Raw genomic sequence first — 12,803 nt, 5'->3', positions numbered from 1 at the left:
GGGAACAATTGTTCTAGTGCTGAGCATTTCAACATCCTGCAGTGCTGCTGGAACTTGTTTAAAATGTGCATTCCTAGATTCCTAAACCCCAGAGATCCAGATTCCTTAGGCTGCCTAGGAACATGCAATTTAAATAAGCACCCTTAATAATGTAATGATCATACTTTCAGAAACACTAGGTGAATAGACTGTCACTCCTAAAACAGAACTGGGGGGGGGGGAACTCTATACACTGACTAAGTGAGACTGTCTATTCATGGCATGCATTCCAGGAGGGATGGTTCTGCCTTGAGCTTTCTCTCCTGTGGGGAGCAAGTGCACAGAGGTGAGTCAAGTTTCACTCACAGGATGACATTCTGTCTGTTCCGGGCTCATCATGTGAGACTATAGAGGTAACTGACTCAGCCTCTAAAAGTTCAGCCAACAGGAAAAACTGGCACAGCTGTGAATTCCACTGTCCCCTTGATCATCTCTTTCATGGCACAGAGCAGTTGAACATTTTAGAGACCCAGAAGTCCTGGGGCTATGGAGTGGAAGGGGGGCGGCAGAATGGAGACAATGACAAACCACAGAGCAGAAATGTTCTGCAAAATTCAATTGATTTTACTTAGAGAAAATCACAGATTAAATGATGCATCTATGCCAAAAAATCAAATGGGGCTAGGCTTACAGCCAATGCATCTAAAGTCAGGACTTTAATTCAACAACCACTTGACAATTGGGCGGCTTGCTTAGTTGTATGTCTGTTAATCACAAGAGTCATTAAAAATTCCAGTGGAGTCTCATCATGTTCCCTCGAGTTATAAAATAGCTCAAAGAACTTCATGTTAAGATTTTAGGACTTTAAGAAAAGGAAAGATATCTTTTCTTTTTTCTCAAAGTTTACTGTCTTCTAAACACTCTTATAAGCTACCAAGCGTAGGTGGAAATCATCCATTTTAGAGGCAATAAAGCAATGTAGAGATGTAAAGAGTAGAGTCAGGTGTGTGGCACAGGCCTATAATCCCAGCAACTCAGGAGGCTGAAGCAGGAGGATGGTAAATTTGAGACCAGTCCCAGAAACTTAGGAAATCTTGTCTAAAAAAAATTATAAAATAAAAAGGGATGGGATATAAATCAGTGGTAAAGTGCCTCTGGGTTTAATTGCCATACATAAATATATAAAAGAGGAGAAATACAGTGCACCTGTAAATATATTTGTAAAATGATTAATATTATTAGACAAGATTTATGGTGTTTTTATTGAACTTGTAGACAGGGACCACACCTGTTCTTGTTTATGCCTGTATTCCCAGTGCTCAGTATGGTGCCTGACATACAGTATACATTCAGTAAAGTTTTGTTGAATGAGCAAATGCATGATAGATTTAACATCAGTTTTGCTAATGTTTCTTTTAGGGGAATGTATACATTTCCTATTATCCATCTTTGTGCTTCTGGTGAGTAATTCTGAAGAGAATTATTTTATTTTCCTTATGCCTGTGAAATACTAGATAAAATGTTTTGGTTTGATTCATGCACTCAACTAAGGTCATCACTTGAATTAGCAGAAGTCTGGAATTGTGCACTTGACTTGGAATGAGTGACATTTTCCAAGGCAGGTGATCGGAATAGTTAGAATTTTCCAGAACAGGTTTGTAAACAATAGATAAAATAATAGAAACTATCTTGTAGTCCCTCTGATAAATAATTGGTAACATATTAGTTCAGGGACTTTTCAGCATAATAGACATTATTTTGAATTCAGTTGTTACATTTCTTTTATATAAGCAAAAATTTTAAAGTTTCATTTTTTCATTTGAGAAATTTAACCTGTAAAATTTCACCTATAGGTAAATCGTATTTTCCTGGCAGCATGTGTTGTGGCCTTTTTACTTGCCAGAATAAATATAATTTGACTGTCCAACTTAAAAGCAAGGAAAGTTTGGGGACTAACAGGTAAGTGGCTGGGTTCTCTAGCTCCAATCAAGGAACTGCCAGATGATCCAAAAGAAGCTGCTAATACTCATTCTCCTGGCCCTCTTATTTACTTCCTCCTGGCTAGCATTGAGTCTATGTAGGCAAGAACCTTTCCTGAAGTAAGATGGAGAAGAGGTTGAAGGGAAACTTGGATTGCTTTAGGGTCCATTGTTTCTCAGAGTGTGATCAAGGGACCACCTATCTCAGCCCCAAGGAGTTTGTCAGAAATACCAATTCCTGGATTCCACTTGAGAATCTTTGGGGGTGGCACCTTAGGATGTACATGTTTAAAAATATTGATTTTAACAATATTGATTTTAAAAATATGTAATGCACACCAAAGTTTGAGAACACATATTTTTCCTGATATGTGAGTTTATATAGGGGAGTCAACTGATGAGGATTTTTGTGCTCCCAGCATTGACTCCTCTTTTGCCACACCCTACTGGGCCCCTGGTAGTGTATTTGCCAATCCTCTCTGCCCTCAGGCAGGAGCAGGTGCCCTGGCTCTGGAGTCAGGCCATCTGCCAAACATTTTCCGCCATCCCTGAACTTCCTATTCTTCCCAGAAACCTTGGCACAGGCAAAGGGCAGTCAGGGAGTGGCAGAGGCATGTGCCCAGTTGGGAGAACTTGGAATAGACTCCATGTGCAGCCTCTGAGTCAGCCTCTCTGCAGGGGAAGGAGCAGCAAGTTTAGTGAGTCAGCGTTGTCATGGGCAGAGGGTGCAGGCCCTGGAGCAGCTTGGAGGGACCTGGCTTCTGAAGTGTCTCTCCTGGCTTAGAGAGTAGTGGCTTGGAACATTTGCCCTGCTCCCTAACACAAAAGCCTTGTATTCCTGTGGGCACAAGCTATGCCCTGTACCCTTTTTCAGGTTTTTGAGAAAACACTTAGGAGTTATAGCAGTAGAAGCTTTTTATAGAGGTCATTAGTGATGGTCTCAAAGGGCACTTGGAAAAGCTTTGGCATCATATCATCTCCCTCAATTCTCTTCTTCCTTCAGTCAGTCCATCTCTAAATCAAATCCTCTGACCAGGTTGCTGCCCCCAAATCCCCTTTTTATAACTCTGGAGACACTAGCCAGGTTAAAATCTTAAATCTTTCTTAATTGTCGCTACTTTGCCATTAGAAATGAGTTTTTTTTTTCTATAAAAAGCTGAAGTCTTGCACAAGGAGTGAGAAAGAGTTTTAAACATAAGCATCCCAGGGGCTGGAGTTGTGGCTCAGTAGTAGAGTGCTTGCCTAACATGTGTGAGGCACTGGGTTTGATCCTCAGCACCACATAAAATATAAACAAATAAAATAAAATTATAAATAATTAAAATTTATAATTTTTATTTATAATAAAAATATTTAAAAAATAAGCATCCCAGAAAAGATTCAGTACTTCTCTAACCTAAGTGGAAGTACATTTAAATGTAGGTATTTAGGTTCTACATCCAATAGTTCTGACCCAGCAGATCTGAAGTGGGGTCCAGAAGAATGTATTTTAAATAAATAACTCTGGTTAGTCAAGATGCAGGGGTCTGTGGGTCAGAGGATTAAATCTTGAGACACATGAATTTAAATATACATCAAGGAAAAAATGTATATCAAGGAGTGAATGACTCACTTCCAGATTCCTTGGAATAGTCTGGGTTTCTGTAGTTGGGAAGAAAGAAGTATTCCAATATTCCAGGCACCCTCAAAAGAGAAAAAGCCTGGATACAAGTCTGTGCAGACATCTATCCACATTTGAAAAGGAGTAGACCCTGTTATTATAAAAAAATACACCAAAAGGAAGTGAAATTATGTCATTATCTAATTGCTGCCCTTTATCTACTTGCCCCTCAGACCAGGGCACAGCTCAGCCTTCTGAGTTCATGTCTGACTAGACCCCAGAGCTTTTCCATTGCCAGCCGTCTTGGTTTCATGAGGTGCTTTGTATATGAAGGTGACACTAAAAGGTTAAGATTTGCTTTGAGAAATGGGCCCAGTATCTGATTCCTGTCAGAATATACTCTCTTCGTTCCAAAGATGCGTCCAAACTAGAGAAATATCACCTTTATTCATCCAAGTACACTTATCAATTTGGATGGGTTAGACTTTTCTTATTTGTCTTTAGGTCTTTCTTTAAAGGTGATTTTTTTTAAATCCAGTATTGGGGGAGTTGAACCCGAGACCTTGCACAGGCTAGGTAAGTGCTCTACCACTGAGGTACTACAGTTCTTTAAATTTTTTTTTTTTTTAATTTGAACACAGTTTCACTAAGTTGCCAAGGCTGGCCTCAAACTTGTGATCCTCTTATCTCAGTCTCCCAAATTGCCGGGGTTACAGGTGTGCATCACCTGACCAAGACCATATGTAATTAAAAAAAAATTTTTTTTTTAGTTATAGATGGACACATATATTTTATTTTATTTTTTTATGTGGTGCTGAGGATCAAACTCAGTGCCTCATGCATGTGAGGCAAGCACTCAACCACTGATCTACCACCCCAACCCCATATGTAATTCTTAACATATTTGATTCTTTAGGTATTAAGATAAAAAATTAAGTTGTCAAATAGCATTTTTAACTTGATCATTCTGAAGCAGTATTCTACTTTAAATGTGGAGGACAGGGGGAACTAACTTTTTAAAAGTTCCTTCTAGTCATACATTATGATATACCTATGCATTTGCCAGGCCATTCATCCCTACACTTAAATCCTTCATTAACTCCTTGCACCTTGTGACTTTCTTGCATCTCACTCTATATTCCTAAAAACATCATTTACACCCCTCCTTCTTTACTTCCATCTTGACTTTCACAACCTTCTGGTCAAAGTGGATCAAGAAGACTCAGGATGTCATATCCACAAATGACAAAGGTGCTATTGTTTTAGATGATTTCAGTAAAGTAACAAGAAATGCAGCACTTATAAAATGACAGACTTTGTTCTGAACACTCTGCAAACATTAAGTTATTTAATTTTCACAATTAGCCTATATGGTACTTAAGGTAGGTGCTATTATAAGTTACTATAAGCCCATTTTATAGGTGAGAAAACTGAGGCACAGGTAAGTTATATAACTCACATAAGGTCATATAGCTAGCAAGATTCCAACACTGATACTATGATCTTGGTCACTACTTATGTTGCCCATCAAAAAAGACAAAATGAGCTGGGGCTGTGGCTCAATGGTAGAGTGCTTGCCTGGCACAGGTTGAGGGCACTCGGCACCACACAAAAAATAAAATAAAGGTATTGTGTCCACCTACAACAAAAAAATACATATTAAAAAATAAAGTATTTTGCCCATTTTAATTGTTTTTTTAAAAAGAAGACAAAACAATACAAGCCAATGCAAATATTATTCTTCATCCAAAAAATCTATTTTCAAGGACATTTCAGAAAAGAAAACTGGAGATTGCAATCTAATTTGAGACCACACTCAATGTATCAATCATCTCATGGTTCTTATATTGTCTGTATATGCCAAGAATTATCTAATTTAATCCTCACCCTATTGAAGGCTGATTTAACGGAGCCTTTGCTAAATATTTACACGCCAAAGAGAATCATCCCTCAAACATAATTTGTTCTCAGCATACTGTATCCAGGATCCCAGATAGAATAACTGTATCTACTTTGAAGCATAGGAGAAAACAGATCTACACTGAAACAGCCTTTCACTGCCATTTCTTAGGATCTGCTTAGATGAAAACCCACATTGCTGATTCTTGCCAGAATCTACTTATGTTTCGGGAAAAGTATTAACTAGACTTCCGGCCTGAATTTTAATTCTGGCTCTTCCACTACTCAGCTGTGCAATTCAGGACAGTTGATAATCTCTCCAAATCTGTTTTCTAGAGGTCCAAATGAATAGCTATAAAAGGAAATAAGCTATAAAGTACTGGAAAATTGTATGGTAGCATTACAGGGTTTTTTTTTTTTAATAAATTGATGATTGTTACATTTATTTTAAATTTATTTTAAAGCAGCCTCCTCCCCTCCCCCTCCCAAGTAAAGTTCTCGAGGGCAGGGCCTATGTCTCATTCATCTTTGCTTCTTAAGATTGCTATGAATGGATAATTATGATTGCAATGAATTCCACTATTGTCATGTATGTAAGAAATAAAAATAAATAAATTTAAAAAAAATTGCTTCTGGTATAAAATAGATAAACAATGAATGTTTCCTGAGTGAAAGAAAAAGAGATTTTCCCAGAGTTTTGGAGGACCCTATCTCAGTTGAGATGTACTGAGGAAGGTTAAGCCATTCACAATACCTGCTTCAACTACGTGGTCCATTGTTGGAAACCTTTTGTATACAGCCGTGCTCACAGCACGGAAGATGAGCAGGGATGTGAGATTTACATAACGCATCAGTGTCCTTCTGAGAAGGCGTCCATGCTGGTCACTTCCGTGGACACTGCTGGAGATGAGGAACATCAGCCTGTCAGGCCAGGGCAGATTCACAAACTGGTTCCACCATCGGTTCACTACTAAAGTAACATAAAACCCTGTAGAACAAGAGGAAATAATAAAGCAATTTCTTAGCAGCAGACATATTGGTGACACTGATGCTTTTACAGAATTTTAGCCTTTTTAGGGGTTGGGAATACAAAAATATGTAGTTATCTAAACCTTAAGATTTTGACCTCCAGAAAAAGATGTCACTTGTGCCTGGTAATGTCAGGCACCCAGTAAGTGGGTATTAGATCTATAATACTGATCACAAAAATGGAGAGTTAGTGAAGAGAAGGCTTACAATAGCAAATTATTACCTCAAACTTGCTTGGTGTTAATTTAGCGAAAGCAGCCCTGAAAGGCAAACTTTATGGATGATTCTGGTTCTAGTGCAAGCATTGGCTTTTCAGGCATGCCTCTCAGCTTGGAAACACTCTCATGCAGAGTCATCCGTGTCATCCTAATGGAGACAGTTGTGTGGCTGCATTCTGCGTGTGACCTATACTTACCAAGCACAAAGGTTACTGGAATTTGTTCAGCATATCTGTCACAGTAAATTGATAATTTTTCAAAGTAACGTTTTTGGGCTCCTGTAAGTAACAATCTGGAGCAAAAATAAAATGCACAGCCCTTTATGATATTATACTTCTGCACCTGCTTTGCAAGTGACATTAAGTGCAAACAATTAAGCACAAATATTCTCATTTTTTTTAAGGATCAGTAACTTTTTCCTTTTCCTTAAGCTGATATGCTCAAAAGCTTTTTAATTGCTTAATGTTTCAAGTACTAAAGTTTTTAGTACATAAACATTATTGTCCATTAAATTGTGGTATTTATTAACCATTTTATTTTTAAAATTTTATATTTTTAAAGTTTTATATAATTGGCTCACTGGACTTGGAGCAAGGTACATTATAAAATAGCCCTTCTTTCAATTATTCATCAGGAATACTTAAAAAAGAGAACATTGATTAAATGGATTAGCTGTTAAATCATTATTAAGTAATAACATTTGATATCTTGACCTTACTTTCTCCTGAATATGCTACTTAGCACATTTTGCATTATATATATTGTAATTCAAGGGATCTGAAATTTGTTTATTTTAAAGCCCATAATTATTTGAAATATAAACAAAACAGATTTAACAATCAGAGGTGAAAACTTTTATTATTACATTTAGTCAATGTCTTAACCTTGCTATTATATATCTGACCCAACCTGGCCAAACTCATTTTCTGGTATTGTTAACATAATTTCATCTAATGAAACCATTATTAATATTTATGCTGCAGGGAGGGGATTCAGAGTCAGAAGAAATGTCCAAAGGCAGGTTAATAATAATAATCAAAATACAGAAAGAGAAGCCACACACATGGTGAATTTGCATAAATCAGTGAATGCAGCTGTTCCAAAGGACAAAGGACTCCCAGGAAAAATCTATTATAACAACCATCAAAGTCCCCTTTGGGCGAGTAGAAGAGAAAGCAGAGGGGTTTTGAAGTAACAGTGAGAAACCAATCAGATTGCAGGTGGAACACTGATAGAAGCTGTTACTGATGAAGAAATGTTTGAGATGGGCTTGGAGTTCCTGTCCTGGCTTTAGAGGAGGTGACAGAATTACTAAAGTCAGGTGAAGCTGACAAGAGAGGCATTTTTACTGGTTGGACAGGCCTATCAGTTACTGGTTGTGACTGATGACAAGTCACAATCAGATGATTTTCCAATATGTAAGTAGAAGTGGTCAAAGAGTATTTAAATATGGAGAGTATGGATCTTAGAGTCAGACAAAACCCAGTTTTAATCCCAGGTCTGCCATTTATAGATTTGGACTTTGAACATGTTTTTAAGTTTTTTTAGTTTTCTCATTTGTAAAAGGGGATAATAATACTACATATCAGGGATGTCATAAGAATTAAAAATATTATATAAATAAATAAGTTTTTAACATATGGCCTCATACTTAAAATAATTGGTATTACAGCTAACTGGCCAAAGAAAAATATTTATTATAATGGTCATATAGAAAATTTAAATAGCTAGAAAATACTATAGAGATTATTTTGCCAATTTTCTCAGACAATAAGAAGTGGTAAAATCAAATCAATGAATCCTGGTTCTTCCTTATAATTTTTGTCAAGTGTAACTATTTGCTTATAACAGGATTCATAAAAAAACTGAAAGTCATTAGTAGACATGAAAACGAAACTATGTTTACATTTTTCTACAGATATGTTTGATTTTCTTGACAAACTCATCCTATAGTTCTTGGTAAACTTTTGATTAAGATAAAACAATCTTCTTTAACAATCTTTTACAGTTGAACTTTAAAAAATGAAGGGTAATCATTGAACTAATGGTTAATGAATGTAAATGCTCTTTGGCCTTTGGAAAAAATATATGCATACAATTTTGAGGGGGATAGGTATGCTATGGGGGAGAAGCTGAGGCCCAATGAACATTTCTGGTGACATTGCAACTGTTCTAAGGACTTTTCTATTCTAAGCAGCAGCAGCAGCAGCAATAAACTCACATTAGTAAAAATAAACTAATGAGATAATTATCTTGGAACATCATTGTGTCTTCCACCATTTCATATTCTGAAGGCTTAAATGACATAAATAAATTGTCAAAATAGTATCATGTAAAACATATCTGAAAAAATTATTAGGGGTTTTTAGTAAGACTTTCCCTCTAAAGATATTCTGCCAACATGTACATAAATATGTACACCTGCTTGGAATGGTAGTTTTGATACACAGCAAAATAGCTCTTCACATTTTACTTTTTATAATAGTCAACCAGATAAATTAATATCCTCTTCTCCAAATGGAGTCTTATTGCTGTAAGGAAGAATGTAGATAAGAGCAATGATACACAAATTTGTCTATCTGTATGCAGAGGAAAAATAGACTGATGTATATGGAAAAGGTGGAAATACAGCCTCAAAAATCTTTAGCTTTCTCATTTCAAGTTTTAGCTTCCTCCAGAGAAGAAAGGTATACATTCAATTTTTAATTTAAAAAGACTCATAAAGCTTCCCCTTATCATTCTGATAAAATTTTATTAATGCTATAATTTTTAGTCATAAAAGTATTTAGACATGACATTGTTCAAATTTTCTATCAATATGACAGACATAGGTTGTGATGTTACAAAGAATAAATACCTCCTTTTGTGAACATAACATGCCCTGAAATCAGAAGGTATAAAGAAGACAAATTAGGGGAGGGGCTGTAGCTCAGTGGCAGAGCGCTTGCCTAGCATAGTGTGAGGCACTGAGTTCAATCCTTATCACCACATAAAAAAATAAAATAAAGGCCTGATGTCCATCTACAACTACATTTTTTTTAAAAGAAGATAAATTAGTGTCTAGGCCTTAATTCTTTAGTTGGGGCACTGGTAAGATTGAAGGGCACGATCCTGGTTAAGATCTCATCTTTCCAGGCAAAAGGAAGGAAAGTTGCCTGATATGCACAATCACAGACATGTTAATTACATATGGAACTGCAGCAAGCTGTCAAATCACACCGTCAAACTATGAATGACATCATTGAGAAGCATACATAATTATACCTCTGTGGACTTTGCCTATTCAAAATCATCACATAGTAAGGATTTAAGTATAAATCTTCCAGTTTATGTCTATAATAATACTCTTAAAGTGCAACTAATACCACATCACATCATGACCAATTAATGTCGGGCTGGAATGGGAGCCCCTTGACCCTGACAACTACAGTTTGTTTAACATCCTAAAAAATGGTTAGGTATTGGATTAAAATACCCTTTCCTGCGGAGCAGACAACAAAGATGTTCATGCAAAGGAAGAGGTTACATAATGCAAAAGTCAGCTGCAATTAAAGGGTTTGGATTTTTGAGACTGTATTCTTACATAATATTTGATGGCCATAAGGAGACATGCAAGACAAAGTACCTGTACACCAAACTTATTGCTGTGTAAAGAACAGCAAAAACAATAAATTCCCTGTATAGGAGTTTGTAGATGCTGCCTCTCCACTTGAGAAGTAACCTATGAAATCCAAAAAAGGTCGCATTTGCTACTTTACTGGAGTAAGTGACAGTCATCTTGGATAGCTTTTTTTCTAGAAGAGCAAGAAGACAAAAGACAAGTGAAAAGTTAAGTTTAAGATTAGGCATAAATCTGTGTATCAAAGGAAACTCAAGCCAGTAGCCAGCCAGTCATATCCTTTTTTTCCCCCCCTCCACCTTTCTTAGTTTGTACAATTTGAAACTTGGGGATAAACAACAGCTCAGAGATAGGTCTTTTAGAGGAGAAGGGGAGGAAAGGAGTCTCTGGGAAGAGTAATGTTAGAAAATTTTTAAATTGCCTTTCTAAATATTATTTTCAGACTATATAGCTATTGCTCAATAAATATGGCATATGAGATATGTTGTAAAATTACCAACATAGTTTCCTAATCCATAGGAGGATTTAGGGTATTGATATGCTAAATTAACTGACATTTTCAAAACTAGTGGCCAAACTTATTGTTTGGGCTTTATCTGGTAAAGTATGTAAAGAGCTACTTATTTCACCTTAAACTTTGTACAGGGACGTTATGGCTCTCCTAGAAATCAGGATATATTTTTGAAAAGAAGCAAGGCCTTCATGGGAACTTAATTGATGGGTCAATTTGGTGGCTTTATTTGCAAGTCAGTATCTCTCTGGTGGTGTTTTCAGTGCATAGCACTCTGCTTACTTCATAGGTAGTCCAAATTTTGGGCAACCGTAATATTAAGAAGAATGTATTTTTCGGTTGAGGTTGTGGCTCAGTGGTAGAGCGCTCACCTAGCACAAGTGAGGCACAGGGCTCGATCCTCAGTACCACATAAAAATAAAGTAAAGGTTATTGTGTCCACCTACAACTAAAAAACAAATTTTTAAAAAAAGAGAATGCATTTTCCCCATGAAAATTCTCACAAAATGCTTAAGGATGGTTGAATTTCTGTTTGGAGCTGAAAAGAAGGAGGCTATTATGGAATTCTTTCTACCTGGATCTGTTGCATGGATGTGGATTGGATGAAAATAGGGCTTCAAAGCCTAGTTTTCATCGAGTTCTTTGGCATTCAAACACTTATCACTGAGCTGGTAAACATTTAGGGTTTGAGATAGATAGTCAAAAGCTAATCTTTGAAAATCCTGCTGAACTACTGGCTAAATGGATCCCCTGCAGATAAAATGAAATTTCTCTGAAATCTTGGCTTTCTTAGGAAAATCTATGAGGAGGATATTACAGAGCTTCTTAGACTGACATCATAGAGCATTCAGGTAGAAGTATAGTAGACACACACACACACACACACACACAAATTCTGTAACAGTTTATCATATAAAGCAAGCTGCATTGTATATTTCAACATAAACAAGGAAATTTTGTCTTTATCTAGTAGTGGGAAAACAACTCTAATTCACCCATTTTCTCTATAAATGACACAGCACTTTAAAAAAATTACAAATATTTCCAACATTACTGATTTTAATAAAGGAACCAGGGTCTTTGGCTAAGTACGCGGCATTACGAAAGGATGGGACTCATGCCACAAAACTGGTTTCATTTTTCCATCTTTGCCTTGTCTATTTGTATAAAGTGAACATAGCCAACATTGAAAAAGGAGCATAAAAAACATTAAGCTCATTTCATAATTTGTTCTCATAGCTATGGTAGTTTTAAATAATGTTTCATTTAGTAGTTCAGCTTTCTATTTAGGCTCTAAGATCACATAGAGTAGAGATCAGAGTTAAAATGCATAGGTTGATCTGTGCACTAACCTATTTATTTGGAGTCTCCAACAGGAAAGAAAATCTTCAAATTTCAGGCTCCGCCTGAAGAGATGCTTCAGGTCGGTGCTGCACTCTTGGTTTTACCCTTCGCTCATGGACAGTAAGATTTTCTTTCTGTTTTCTGGCTACTGAGAGGATCCAGAGTGTAACAAGCAGAAGGGTTAAATGTTTTTCCACTTGTGGAGGCCTGTTTATGCCAATTTGCCCACTGATGACAGTGATAGCTGGAACAAACAGAAGTGACAGCTGCTGATGGTGCTTTTTTTCTATCTATAATTATAACTCCACCTGCCGCCCAAAATACTCCTTTGAATGAGAAGTCTGGGGTGACGTGAAGGATGTTGGGTTGTTTAAGTCTGTTAGATTCACTTCAACTCCATCCTGGGATCAAGGAAGAAAGGTCCATTTCCCCCAAAGTGTTCTGAAGAGATTCTACCAACCAAAAGGGGAATTAGAACAGTCTTTTTGTACTTGAAATGAAGAATACATTCTTATGAAGCCATAAACTGGGGAAGACAAGAATATAAACAGGATTTTCACTAATTTGAGAGGTATTGAGAATGTTCCTCCATTAAAAGCAATAAGTATATGAGAGAGAGAGAGAG

The 12,803-nt window shown here is 36.6% G+C and overlaps 1 protein-coding gene across 4 annotated transcripts in view; it reads right to left on the bottom strand.

The window, feature by feature from the left end:
* Best3 (bestrophin 3) overlaps positions 1 to 12,427 on the bottom strand; it is a 39,792-nt gene extending 27,365 nt beyond the window's left edge. For 3 of the 4 annotated variants that reach the window (XM_026386652.2, XM_026386653.2, XM_026386654.2), the window contains exons 1-4: positions 12,187 to 12,427; positions 10,330 to 10,498; positions 6,902 to 6,996; positions 6,212 to 6,445 (exon numbers count right to left, since the gene is read on the bottom strand). In XM_026386652.2, coding sequence (XP_026242437.1) covers positions 6,212 to 6,445; positions 6,902 to 6,996; positions 10,330 to 10,481 — 481 coding nt within the window. In that variant the 5' untranslated portion in view covers positions 10,482 to 10,498; positions 12,187 to 12,427. Of the gene's footprint in view, positions 1 to 6,211; positions 6,446 to 6,901; positions 6,997 to 10,329; positions 10,499 to 12,186 lie in introns of those variants that run through there. The other variant, XM_026386655.2, reaches the window with a different exon arrangement.
* Between the last annotated feature and the right edge of the window lie 376 nt (positions 12,428 to 12,803).

Source organism: Urocitellus parryii, chromosome 5, assembly GCF_045843805.1.
Source record: "Urocitellus parryii isolate mUroPar1 chromosome 5, mUroPar1.hap1, whole genome shotgun sequence".
Lineage (NCBI taxonomy): Eukaryota > Metazoa > Chordata > Mammalia > Rodentia > Sciuridae > Urocitellus > Urocitellus parryii.
This window is presented reverse-complemented; position numbering and strand designations above follow the sequence as displayed.